This window comes from Leptosomus discolor, unplaced genomic scaffold (genome assembly GCF_034619465.1).
Source record: "Leptosomus discolor isolate bLepDis1 unplaced genomic scaffold, bLepDis1.hap2 HAP2_SCAFFOLD_29, whole genome shotgun sequence".
Classification (NCBI taxonomy): Eukaryota; Metazoa; Chordata; class Aves; order Leptosomiformes; family Leptosomidae; genus Leptosomus; species Leptosomus discolor.
In genome coordinates this window covers 864,072-877,711 of record NW_028237772.1, presented here as the reverse complement: position 1 = coordinate 877,711, position 13,640 = coordinate 864,072, and the positions used below count along the sequence as shown (strand labels likewise).

General features: G+C 55.7%; 1 protein-coding gene across 1 annotated transcript; it reads right to left on the bottom strand.

Moving 5' to 3' along the window:
* Window positions 1-4,716: 4,716 nt before the first annotated feature.
* LOC147412856 (glutamine-rich protein 2-like) lies at window positions 4,717-8,468 on the bottom strand. Its single transcript, XM_086480962.1, has 9 exons — window positions 8,409-8,468; window positions 8,082-8,238; window positions 7,654-7,826; window positions 7,354-7,428; window positions 6,881-7,045; window positions 6,620-6,722; window positions 5,986-6,031; window positions 5,121-5,177; window positions 4,717-4,822 (listed from the first exon to the last, which is right to left on the bottom strand). Exons 1-9 carry the CDS (start codon window positions 8,466-8,468, stop codon window positions 4,717-4,719), a joined length of 942 nt encoding a protein of 313 aa, XP_086337088.1.
* Between the last annotated feature and the right edge of the window lie 5,172 nt (window positions 8,469-13,640).

The window sequence follows — 13,640 nt, the reverse complement described above, 5'->3', positions numbered from 1 at the left end:
ATCGCTGCTCCGGCGCCTGAAGCATCTCCTGCCCCTCCTTCTTCACTGACCTTGGTGTCTGCAGGATGTTTCTGTCCCATATTCTCACTCCTCTCCCTCGCTGCAATTACTGCTGCGCAATCACTTTTTCACTCTCTTAAACACATTATCACAGAGGCGAAAAACACTGTCGCTGATGGGCTCGGCCTTGGCCAGCGGCGGGTCCGTCTTAAAGCCGGCTGGCGTTGGCTATATCTGACATAGGGGAGACTTCTAGCAGCTTCATACAGAAGCCACCCTTGTAACCCCCCCGCTACCAAAACCTTGCCACGCAGACCCGTTCCAGCTTGGTATCCACAGCTGCGTTTTCAGTCTCCAAAGCCTCAGTGTCAGGCTCCAAAGCCTCATTTCTAACTTTGGAGGTTAACACTTTCGAGGTGCAAGGACTCATTTGCAGGGCCCTCAGCGTCATTTTGAAGCCCCAAAGTCTCCTTTGGAAGCTCCAAAGCCTCCTATCTAGAGCCCAAAGCACACAATGGTGACCACAGCCTCATTCTTACTTTCCAGTTTGGGTTTGTTAATCTGAAGCCACATTTCAGGCTCGAAAGCCTCATTTCTAGGGCCCAAGGGGAGTGTTTGGCTTTGCAATCTGTCACTTTCAGGCTCCAAAGCCTCCCTTTTAGATTCCAGACAGGCATTTGAGGGTCCAAGCTGCATCGTGAGCGTGCTAATCCTCCCTGGGAGGGTCCAAAGCCCTCTTTCAGGGCTCAAAGCCTGAGTTTGCGGTCCCAAACCCTCCGTTTTAAGGTCCATCCTGTCAGGTTTATCTTTGGAAAGGCCCACGTTCACAGGGCCCAAAGCCTGATCTTTAGGCTGCAAAGGTCAGCTTTACTTGGCCAAGTCTCACTTTCAGGCTCCAAAGCTTCGGTTTAGGGTCCATAGCTCAGCTTCTAGGCATGCAAGCTTCATTTTCATGCTCTAGACCCTCCTTTGAAGGGGCAACTCCCCACTTAGGGCTCTAAGCCTTGTTTCCTCCATCTCCAAATGCTTCTTTTTCAGCACCAAAGTCTTGGTTTTAAGCTGGAAAGCTCCATCTGTAGGGCCAAAAGCCTCATTTTTAGGCTCCAGGCCTGTCTTTCACACTCTCAGCCTCTGTTTGGTATCCACAGCTGCGTTTTTAGTCTCCAACCCTTAGGGTTAGGTTCAAAACCTCGTTTCTAGCTTCAAAATTTGATGCTTTTAAAGCTGCAAAGACTCATTCAAAGGACCCTGAGCATCATTTTGACGCCCCAAATTCTCATTTGGAAGTTCCAAAGCCTCATTTCTAGAGCCCAAAGCACACCGTGGTGACTTTGGCCTCATTCTTTCTTTCCAGCTTCTTCGTTTTTCAATCTGAAGCCTCATTCCAGGCTCGAAAGCCTCATTTCTAGGGTACAAAGGGTGAGTTTTGCTTTGCAATCTGTCACTTTCAGGCTCCAAAAGCCTCATTTTTAGGCTCCAGGCAGGCATTTGAGGGTCCAAGCTGCATCGTGAGTGTCCAAACCCTAATCGGGAAGGACCATAGCCGTCTTGTAGGGTGCAAAGCCTCACTTTGTGGTCAGAAACCCTTCATTTTAGGGTCCATAGCTCAGATTCTAGAGGGGACAGCCTCATTTTTAGGCTCCAGACCCTCCTTTCAATTTGCAAACTCCCCACTTAGGACTCAAAGCCTCAGTTCCTCCTTGTCCAAATTCTCCTTTTCAGCACCAAAGGTCCCGTTTTAGGTTGAAAAGCCCCATTTGTAGGGCCCAAATCCTCGTTTTTAGGCTCCCAGCCTTTCTTTCACACTCACAGCCTTTGCTTGGTAGCCACAGCTGCGTTTTCAGTCTCCAAAGCCTCAGTGTCAGGCTCCAAAGCCTCAGTGTCAGGCTCCAAAGCCTCATCTCTAACTTTGGAGGTTAACGCTTTCGAGGTGCAAGGACTCATTTGCAGGGCCCTCAGCGTCATTTTGAAGCCCCAAAGTCTCCTTTGGAAGCTCCAAAGCCTCCTATCTAGAGCCCAAAGCACACAATGGTGACCACAGCCTCATTCTTACTTTCCAGTTTGGGTTTGTTAATCTGAAGCCACATTTCAGGCTCGAAAGCCTCATTTCTAGGGCCCAAGGGGAGTGTTTGGCTTTGCAATCTGTCACTTTCAGGCTCCAAAGCCTCCCTTTTAGATTCCAGACAGGCATTTGAGGGTCCAAGCTGCATCGTGAGCGTGCTAATCCTCCCTGGGAGGGTCCAAAGCCCTCTTTCAGGGCTCAAAGCCTGAGTTTGCGGTCCCAAACCCTCCGTTTTAAGGTCCATCTTGTCAGGTTTAAAGGAGGGTTTGGGCCCTGAAAAGGAGAGTGTGGGCACTGAAATTGGGATTTGCACGCTAAAAAAAGAGGGTTTGGGATCTAAAATGAGGGTTTGGACCCTGAAGTGTGGATTTGGACCCTGAAGTGTGGATTTGGACCCTAAAAAGAAGGTTTGGTTTCTAAAAAATAGATTTTGGGCACTGAAATGGGGATTTGGACCCTAAAAAAAGTAGGGTTTGGGCACTGAAAAGGGGATTTGGACCCTAAAAAGGAGCGTTTGGACCCTAGAAAGAAGGGTTTGGAGCAGGACTTGGGGATTTGGACCTAAGAAAAGGACTACTTGGCCCCTAAAAAGGAGGGTTTGGGCCCTGAACTGAGGATTTGCACCCTAAAAAGGAGGCTTTGGGCCCTAAAAAGGATGGTTTGGGCCACAAAAGAGCAGATTTGGGCCCTGAATTAGGCATTTGGACAGTTACATGTCATTCCAATCAGGGCTGTACTGTTTTACTATAAACTTGAGATTTTGAGTAACGCCTACTGGGTCACTGCGATATTTTCAGGCAGCATCTTTCCATTGCTTCAGATCGTTACAAGAGAATGGTATTTTGACTCTTCCTGTTTCTCCATCCGGTCCAACTGCGTCCCAGAGAGGAGCTTGGAAAACTTTCGGTTGTCTGCCTTCCCCGGGTTCGGGAAGGTATCTGGCTATCTGGTGGGGAGGAGGGAGGATGTGGAGGGGTACGGACCCTTTCTAAGTCCTCATCTCGCCCTTGTGGCTGCTGAGGGGGCCTAAAGAGTTCACTCAGATCTTGTTCTGACCCGGGGTTAGTTTGACTTTTCTCTGTACACCTTTGGCCAATGCGACAAGCCAAGCAGCATCTTTTTAGTTTTTTTTTGTTCTTCTTTTTGTTTTCTGTTTGAATGCGAGGATCTTGGGGTCTCGTGGGGGTACTAATCCGCAGTCCCTTTGCCACTCAGGATTGTCCTGGAGAACAAAGAACATATCAGCATATGTTACTTCATCCCATTTCCCTTCTCTCCTCAGAAACAACAGTAACTGTAAGAGCGTGTTGTAGTCTAACGTGCCGCCTTCCTTAGGCCCTTTTGCCCCATCTTCCAGCTTATAAAGCGGCCACCATTGATTGCAATACTTCATTAACTTTCTCTTATTTTCTGTGCCCCCTTGTCCTGCTCTATCTTTCCAATGCGTCAGAACACATCCTAAAGGGGATTTTTCATAAGGTTTACTCTTTCCTCCCCCCATCTTTTGGTTTTCAAACCTGAACCCTTCCTTATCTTTTTCCTTCTCCGCACAACTCTACTTTCCACGTACCAACTTTACTACTTATCAATATCCACGTATTACACGGACATATCAAGGATGGGCACGGCACTTCTTATTCAAGGCAATAATTACATGGCAATTCTTGTTGTTTGGTTCTGGGGTTTCTAAATTAATCTGGCTAACACCACCCCAGAAGCTCAGAGCTGTTTCCCCCCTCCAGCTTCGTGTCCAGCCTCAATCGTGTGGCTGTGGTGCTGCTTGTTTTTTTCAAAACACAGCCACTTGAAGTTTTTTGGTTTCTTTTTTTTTGCAACAACTATCTTTTTAGGTACTGCCAAATTTAAACAGTCAATTTTTTGAAAAAAAAAAACAAACCAACCCAAAATCTGGCTTACCACTACTCCGAGGTGAGCTCAGAAATGAGTTCTCCTAAAGCCTGTGTGCAGCGAGGCAGGAACATCCCTGGCTCACCACGAACCCCTTCAATGCCAGCCTGGCTGGGATTGCATTTTTGGGGTGCAGCAGCTCCGCAGGCTGATGGGAGCTCACCTGTCCCGCTGCCAGCACGGGTCTGCTCTGCGGTTCCCCTCAGGGAACGGGGATGCTCAGCACCCAGCACTGTGGCACCCTGTGCTTCACCCTGCTACACCGAGGAGGGGGCCAGGGGGCTGCTCCCCAGTGAGGTCCCTCCCGGCTCCCCCCACAACCGGGCTGGAGCTGCTCTTTCCCCACAGCCCCGGTGAGAAGGTCATGGCCAGGGCAGGTCCCTGCACCCCACGCCCAGGACACCAGGAGGCAGGAGTTGGGTGGTCCCAGCTGCAGCTCCTAATTTCAGTGACCTGTTTCACAGGAGGCACCTGACTCTCCCTTGAGCCTGATGTCAGGCTGAGACCAGACACAACTCGTGACATGCGGCTTCAGCACCATTGAGACAGAGACCTGGGCTAGAGGGGGCAGCGCAGAGCGGGCTGTAAACCCCCACAGACCTGGGGCAAGCACAGCTCCGCAGGACATCTCTGCTCCCCTGGCCAGGCCTCCATGAACCCCTCCATCCCCACCCAAGGAAGAGCTCTCCCTCCCCGGGGCAGGGGGCCCCTGCACCCCAGGGGCCAGGGATGGGTCCCTGCGTCCCCTACCTGTACCTGTGCTGCTGTGTTTGCTCCCGCTCAAGGACAGTGTGGGGGCGCCCGGCATGGCAAGGGGGCAACGGCCGCATGTACGGGAGGGCCACGACACGCCTGGGGAGGGCAGGAGCCGCAGGTGGGTGACAGGGGACAAATGACCCACCCCAGCTCGGGGCAATGCCCCAAAACCCACGGGCTTGTACCCCCCAGCATTCCCCCTGCCTGCTGCCCCCCGAGGAGGTGTCCCCATCCCCCTGCTGATGGGCAGTGCTGCAGAAGGGCTGGGCAGGGTCAGACCCCCCCAGGCAGCCACCCCCCCATGCCTGGCACAGCAGGGCACCGCCAGCACCCATCTCCTCCCCATCCCACCCATGCAGCCCCCCGCAGTGCACCCGTGCTTGGTGCTACTCACTGGCCAGGCACCAGCATGCTGAGGGACCCGTCGCAGGACAAGCAGCAGAAATGAGCCCTGGGGGAGGAGAAAAGGGCAGGGTGAGCTCCTGGGGGGGGACACAGACTGGCCCACAAGCAGGCAGGTGGCTTGCAGGCAGCAGCAAGGTGCTGGTCACTTCGCTGTAGCGAGTTACAGCGTTTGCTGGGGGGAACCGTGGGGTTTTGAGCCTCGTTTATCCCCCACCATCCCAGTAAGGTCCCAGCCTGCTAGCTGGTTACAAAATAAAGGGGGTACGATGGGGGAGAGTGTGGGAGCTGAGTGAGGACACTGACACGATCAACGTGATCTAACAAGTGAACCTTTATTTCCGTGTTTCCAGTGCCATTTATAACCCTCGACCACACCCAATAAATACTGATTGGCTTCATCACAACTAACGGCCCATAGTCCAACCTGATTGGCCACTTTGCGAGTCATGTTCAAGTCACGGTCACAAATGTTCACACCCATCTTCTTCAAGAAATTACAACGGCGTCATGAATGGCGGCTGTCTCTTCTCCTGCACCTCTAAGATGTTCATGCCCCCTGCACCGGAAGCTGTTTGTACTTTCAGCAGTTCCGGTACGTCCCAGCTCGGATTCTCTGGAAAGGCTGGATTGTTCACATGTCCCTTACTTGGTAAATATCCTTCCACAGGAGAGTGGTTGTTTTGGGCTCCCACCTAGGAGAAACCTCCACCTCGTATTAGGCACCGGAGAATCCGCAGAGGGGAGCGCCCAAAAACCATCACTGTCATGGGAAGTACTCCCAAGGACACCCGCAGCATCCCAGTTCCATGGGAACTGGGGGTGCTGGGAAAGACAAAATGGGGGGTATCCCGTACCTCTTGCTGGGGTGGGGTGCTCCCAGCCTGGGAGCAACTGCCAGGCCTGAGGGATGGAGGAATCCCACGGTTTTTTAGGACGAGCTTCGTCACAACTGCCCCAAGGACTGGGACACGCTCGCCTTGGCCCCTCTGGCACCTCCAAGACCTGGCAAGGGCCTGTGGCTGCTCAGGGCGGGCAAGGAAGCGAGATGAAGGGCGCAGGCGCCCAGGCCTGCCATCCGAACCAGCCCTCACCTCGCTTTCATTGCTTCGTCAGCGCTAATTACCCCCCTGCGCCTTGCCAGGAGGGCAGGTCACAACCCCGCTCCGCAGCGCTGCGCATCGCACCGCTGCCCGGGGAGGACAAGCCACTGTTCCCTGCCCTTACTCCAGGAAGCCTTTGCACCCACACCCCGGTTTCGATTCAGGAGGGCTCCGTCTTGCAGGTGCCCCCTCCTAGGCAGGAACCTGCTACTGGTGGGAGGAGAAGGCACAGCTGCTTCGCCAGCATCCCCACGGTTCGCTGGCTACACTGGGCCGATACTGGGCTACCACGCAGGCACTGGCTGCGATAACCAGAGGGAACGGGGCGAGTGCTGTCCTCAAAGCCGTCCCCGTCCCCATCGCACTCCCTTCTTAATCCCAGCCGCACCGTCGGCCTCCGGCAGTTTCAGCTTCTCCTTGAGCTGCTCCAGGATCCCCTTCCAGTGCTCCTCCAGCTGCTGCCGGAAAGGCCCCAGCTCCAGGCGGTCCAGCTGCGGACGGACGCACCCCCTCAGCTGGCTGCCCCGGGCTGGGACATCATGGTCCCCAGGGAAAAGCCAGGAGGGGGGGATCCTCAGAGGGATGCTGCCTTGGGCTGCCAAGCCCCCAAAGTGCCAACTTCACACAGCTGGGACGAGCCACCCCTCACCTTCGAGTCCATCTCCTCACTCAGCTGCCTCTGGGCCTGCTGCCAACCCTGCTCCTGGCACGTCATCCGGCTCAGCATCTCCTGGCTCATCTCATTCAGCCGCTCCACGCTTGCATCAAACTGGGTGCGACTGACTTTGCTGGCCAGGGCGGATTTGTCTGCTTTCTAGCAACAGGGCAAGGCGGGAGAGGGGTAAGGAAAGGCTGGAGGTACGAAGGGCAGGGCCAGCTCGTGTCGGGAGGAGACGGAGAAGCGGCTACGTGGCCCGCTCACCCCATCACCGCTGTGAGGCTGCTCCCACCAGCTGAAGAGACCTGGAGGGAGACGGAGGGACCTGACAAGGGACCTGCATCTGGTCTGGAAATCCTCCCTCCCCCTGGCCAGTTCTGCCACCGAGCCCCCAGGGGACAAGGGGTGTTTGTCACCCTGCCTGGGACCCCCTTGGCTGGTGCCGGAGCCCCTCGGGGCCATACCATATCAATTCCCAGCAGCAGGTCCTCCTTGCCCACTTTCTCCTTCTTCAGCCTCTCCAGGGACTGGAATAGAGCCTTCCAACACAGAAAGCATCCCATGGCACCACAGCAGGGTCGGAGCCTCCCAGGCAGCTGAGCACTCCCTGCTCTGCCACCCACCGCCCAAAAAACCTCCAGGAAAGGTACTTTGAACCTCCACAGGGCTGCGAGCAGGTTGGCAGGGGGACAACTCCCTTGTGGTCCCCAGCCTGGGGTCTGCCCGGAGGAAGCTCTGACCCTATGGGGGTTTCAGCCACCTGCCTCGACATCTGTCTGCTTCTGGTGATGGTCATCCAGGAGGTTCCCTGTGACAGACCTGAGCTTCTCGTAGTCCCCTTTCACCTTCACGAGGGCGGCCTCGATGTGCTGCAGCAGCGACTCATCCTGCTTCAGGGAGGAAAACGACAAGGCAGTGCCATGCAAGGAGGGGCTGGCTGCCCAGTGGGACAGACCCAGGCTACTGGGCCAGTGGCCCCAGGCTCTCAGTGCCAGCAGGACATTTGCATCAAGGTTTAAATTTCCTTCCATGCTGCTGACTCATACAAGCCAACGTGGGGGGCAGCGAGGGGCTTCCCCCCATTACAGGGAAGGACGACAAGCCAGGGGAGGTCCTGACAACCCCCTCCCGAGCCCCCCATGCTGGCATCTCCCTACCTGGCTCCTCCCCGGCACCTGCCTCACCACCTTGCCCACCGGCTGCCGCGACATGAAGGAGTCCACCACCTCCTGGAGCTTCTCGTAGCTCTGGAGGAGCTGCCCCACCTGCGTGCTGATGTCCGTGCTGCAGGTGGGGCACGCTGCCTGCTCCTGCCCCGCACTCTCCACCATCACCCTCAGCTTGTCCAGCTGCAGAAAGGGAAGAAGGAATCGGCTCTGAGATGGGACGGATGCAGCCAACCAGCCTTGGTGACGCTGAGGCTCGATGGCCCCATCCAGCCAGGGGATGTGACCAGGACCTTTGCCAGGACCACCCCACTGAGCCGGCGGGTGGTGGGAGCGCTCCCCCTGGACCTCACCTGCTCCTGCAGCTGGTCAGCTGTCTTGGTCACCAGCTGCTCCAGCGTGGCCTTGGACATCTCCTGCTGCTCTCCCATATCCTTCAGCTCCTGCTTTATCTCCTGCAGCATGGACCTGGCCAATGAGGCAGGGACACAGGCAGGCTTAGCCTCCACGAGGCTGCTTGGGGGGCTCCCATCCCCCCCAAACTGGGATGGGGGGTTCTCCCTTGCAGCCCCATGGGGTAGGAAACCCTCTCCCATTCTTTTACCCCAGTTGCTGGATGATCTGGCCAATGCCATCCGCTTGCTGGTCGGCTCCAACTACCCCCAGCTTCCCAAGGGCATCCTCCAGCTGCCTGATCTGGGAACCACAGAAGTGGCAGAGTTAGGGCATGGCTCCCTCCTGTCGTCCCAGCATGGGAGCCCTTCACCTGCCCCATCCCTGACCAAAGCCCCCCTGTCATCCCTGCAGCCCCCTCAGGGTCTGCCACTGGCTCACCTTCCCCTTCTGGCCCTGCAGATCGCTGGCCAGGCCCTGCAAGGAGGACACCGAGCCCCAGAGGTTGGCCAGGACACTGGTGATGCTCTCCTTGTCTAGAAAGACATGGTCCAAGGGTCAGCGAGGGGGTCTCACCCTCGGGGCCAGGCTCTAGGTGTGAGGAGCCCCTGACCTTGGGTGTCCCCATGAAAAACATCCCCCTACCAGCCCTGTCAGGGCTCTCACCTCCCTCCAGGAAGAGCAGACGCAGCTTCTCAAGCTCGGCGTGGTCTGCCTTGCTGTCTTCCAGCTGGGCCACCTGCTCCTTCAGGGCAGTGCAGAGGTGGCCGAGGTGCCCGATCTGGCGGAGAGCCTCCACCATCTCTGCGTAGCGCTCGGAGGCGCTGCTGGAGCCCGAGGACCCCCAGGGCACCACGAGCTCTTGCGAAGGGGATGTGACCCTGGGATCGGCATCCAGGGGGATCTCCTGGGCTGTCAGTGAGAAGGTGCCCGCTGCTGGGTGGCCTGCCAGGGCAAGCTGTGCGCTGGGCAAAGCCTTGCCTCCCTCCTTGGGGCTTGTGGCATCCATCTGTATCTCCAGAGCACCGTGGGTGGCTTCAGCAGGGACAGTCTCAGTACCAGGACGGCTGGGCTCCAGGCGGGGGGGGGGGCTTGATCGAACCCCTGTTCCTCCTCCTTGGGTCCCTGGAGGTACTGGCTGTGTCCCTGGGATGGTGGTCTGGATGCTGGGGGTCCCTGGCTGCATCCCTGGGATGGTCGTCTGCATGCTGGGGGTCCCTGGCTCCATCCCTGGGGTGGTGGTCTGGGTGCCAGGGGATCCTGGCTGCATCCCTGGGGTGGTGGTCTGGGTGCCAGGGGACCAATCCAAAATTGACTAAGCCAATCCAAAGAGCAAAGAGTCGCTGCCACCCTCTCTACCACAGCCTCGCCGAGGAGGGCAGCAGCAACCGCTGCTAACGAAGCAGGGAGCCATCAAGCAGGGGCCTGCCTGAGCAGGATGAGCGCTCTCTGCTCAGCCATCCAGGGAAACCCTCCCTGCTGCCTTCTCCCTGTCCCAGCCCCAGCAGGATCCGGCCCTGCAGCACTGAGAGTGGCTCTTTCCTTGAACCTGAGCTTATTTCTTCCCATCGGGGATGCCCAAGCGAAGCATGGCCACGAGCAGCTCAGTGCTGTGCAGGATGAGGCCCCTCTCCTGTCCCCACCGGTGCTGGGTTTAGCCCTTGGGTGAGCCAAGGGGATTTGCGGTGAGAGATGAGACCTGTGAGGTGCTGATGGAGCCTCTCAGCTGCCTGGGGAGCTGACGCCGTACTTAGCCGTAGGGCAGGAGTAGGGAAGGGAGGGATGGAGAGGGTGGTGAGGATGGACCTCCAGGGGTGCTGAGCCTCTCTGGACAGCAGAGCTAAGGGCTCCGGGGGCTGTATTGGACCCACCACAACTTGCTGATGGCAACGTGAGGGGCAGCATTTCAGCCTCGGCTCTTCCACCCCAAAACTCCGTCCCTTCCCCATAGTGAAGCCCCACGTGCTGCCATGAGCTTGGGCTTAAACCAGACCTTGGTCTAAGGGAAGCACAACAGCCGTGCAAACCCCAGAGGAGGGGGCGTCTCGTCAGGGAGCACCCAGGGGACTGGCAAGAGCCTCTACCTTGGAGATGCCGCTCGCGTTCACTTGGATCTTCTTCTTCATCTGCTCCATGTCGGCAGCCATGGAGGCGACGTCAGGGCTGCTTGCTTTCCCCTGCAGCGGGTCCTTCCCAGGGGAAGGACCTCCGCCCTGTCCCCCTTCTTTGGGGCGTGCCTTGGCGGGCTGGTCCCCCTCCAGGAGGTGCCCCTGCTCCTGTGCGGGCAGGTCCTGCAGGCCCAGGTGCCAGAGCACGGCCTGCAGCAGGCTGTACAGCACCGTCAAGTTGACGGCCCGATCTCAGGCGTCCCGATCTCGGGCGTCCCGATGGCGATGTCCAGCAGCTGGGACAGGCTGAGCAGGGCCATCATTGCTGCCCTGCCCGAAAACTCACAGCCCGACCTGGGGAGGCCGGGAGCCTTTTTGCCTGGAGACCTGGGAGGACAGGGGGGAGCCCAGGAGCTTTTTTGCCTGGAGTCCTGGGAGGACAGGGGGGAGGCCGGGAGCTTTTTTGCCTGGAGTCCTGGGAGGACAGGAGGGATGGGCAGCCGCCAGCCTCCTCCCCCCCACAGAAAGCAACCAAACCCCATCCAACCGCTGTCAGGGTGCCCCCCACCGAGGGCAGCGCTTTCTGGGGGATGAAGAGTCCCCCTCCCCGTCACCCCGGCCACCTCCAGCCCCCCTACCAGCTCTCCCCGCCCCGGCCCCCAGCCCCGCCATCTCAACCCTCCAGCCCCCCTCTCCCAGCTAAAACCCCCCATCTCGCACCCCCATCCCGGCTCCCCGTGGCCCCGCACCCAGCGGCCCCCCTCTGCACCCTGAGCCCGCCCCTGCCCTTTCCTCATTGGAAAGGGCACATGCTTTATTACAACGGGCTGTTTTTCACCTGCTGGACTCACTAGTTCATCTGAAGGATCGGAGACTCGCACTGTGGCTCGCTACCTTTCTCTCCTATCACCAAACACACAAGGCTCTTTCAGAGGGCGTAAGGACCTTAATAATACCTGCTCAGGCAAAGAAAGCCTAAGGAAGTTTGCAGAAACAAATTTGTTTCTTTTTTTTTTTTAAACTGGATTAATGGAAAGAGCAGGACAAAACCAGTTCCAACACAGTTCTGCAAGCTCAGAGCAACCAGCAATTGGAAGGAAAAAGGTACACTGATGAGCTGTGCTACCTGACACATGGTGAAGAGATGCACTGGGAAATAAGGCTCCACTCCTTCCTGACGCTACTTTGGCACTCACATGGTTCATGCAAAAACTACAGGTGTAACTGGCTTTAACCTTTATCCAGAAAAACTTCCAGCAGCAGTAGAAAAAAATAACAGAGATATGAACTAGGATGCACGGAGAGCGTCCAGACGTAACAGAGTCTTCAGACTCACACCAAACAGCAATCAGCCTCTGATACTGGCCAGGGACTTGCTGTCCATAAGCCAAACCTCTCACTTGCCAGAGGGTGCTGGTTGACGTAGTGAACTCAGCACAAACCTTCCCAGCACAGAAAGGACATGGTGGTGGGCATGCACGTGTCACCAGGTGATAACCTGGGCTGATCTAACCACTGAAGCAAAGAGGAACATCCAGCATTTTGTAGCACTTCCCTGGCCCACCTGCACCCCCCGGATTGATACTCTCTACAGGGAGCGCAGCCAAGCGTCCTACCGAGGCACTTGGTACCCCTCCTCTTCGTCAGCTCAGGTCTTGCCAGGATTCTGGCCACAGAGGCTTCTCAAGAGCCCAGGCGTTTTGGACACCCTAGATAGCAAGATTTTTCTCCTTGAACATAACCTCCTTCAATCTAATACTTGAGCAGCATGAGAACACAAGCCACTGCCCATCAAAAAGCCCATCTGAATATTGATTCCAGCCCTCCTGGGTCAAAAAACTCCTACACGAAACTCCTCATCCGGCACAGCAGGCTGATCCAGTACTATTCCCACAACTCCTCAGTGCCTGGCAATGCCCAGAGTGCAAGCCCAGCTGGGTGAGCAAGTCAGACTGAGGGATATGACGGAAGAAGGTCCTTTAGAAGGACCACAGCTCCAGAGATCCATCTGCAGAGCTGTCCTTCACACGCACGCCCTACTCCACGGGCTGGTTTGCTGCAAACCTCCCAGAACTGTATAAAAGGTGTCCAATGGCTCTGTTTTGGCCAAAGTGACATTACTCCTTGCCAGGTTTTGCGGTTAAAGTCACAGCTACCTTGGACTTAAGAGTTAATTGCTGTTTGCACACAGATTCCCCAGCCTCCCCTGCACTGCTATTTCTGAGGCCTCTTCCAAATGCAAAGTCACGTCTAAATCCTGAAGGGAAAATATTCTTATGAGAAGGCAGAATATTTGTAATAAACTAAGATTAAGCATCACAAGAGAGAAGCAGACCATCAATTTCAATTACAGGCACTACCTACCTGCTTAGATTAGTTATTAATTTATTATCTAGTCTGGACAGTAACAAAACTCCTGGCAGGAGCTGTGAAATACCAAAAGGATTCCCTCTGGCTGCCATCCCACCCTTCGTGTGCATCCACAGATGAGCACCATTTCTGCTTACAACAGCCAGGCTAGGGAAAAGGCTTTTTTAAACAAATGGTGCACTGGCCTACAGAGCTCAAATTCAGCACTATTTTGCTCACGAATACATGAAGTTTCAGCAAATCAGTATCCTTCTGTTCCACAAAGAAAGCAGACACATTCCTTGCTATGCTTAAAGGCTAACACAGCAGCTAGCAACAACAGCAGTGCTTCACATCACTCTGGTTTTAAATGCTGTTTTCAAATGGCTGGTGTTAAATGCAATTTTGCTTTACTTTTAGAGTATGGTAGGCAACAGGTAGACCTACCCGGATCCTAAAGAGAAGTTCTCCCTTTTTCTTCTTCAATTTTCTCTGCAAAGAAAAGAAAAATATTGCAAGCCAAAGATCTACCTACAACCACATCAAATCTCAAGAGAACTGCTCCGATGCAGCGAGAACTTATGCACAGGTTACCACGGTCCATTTCTTTTCCTTCCAAATCTTTGGACATATCAAGACGTGCAAGTCAGAACTGTCATGAGAAGGTGGCTTGAAAAATGATTCAAATAATAAAGAACATTTTTCTCCCCGACACAACACCTCCATTTGTACGTA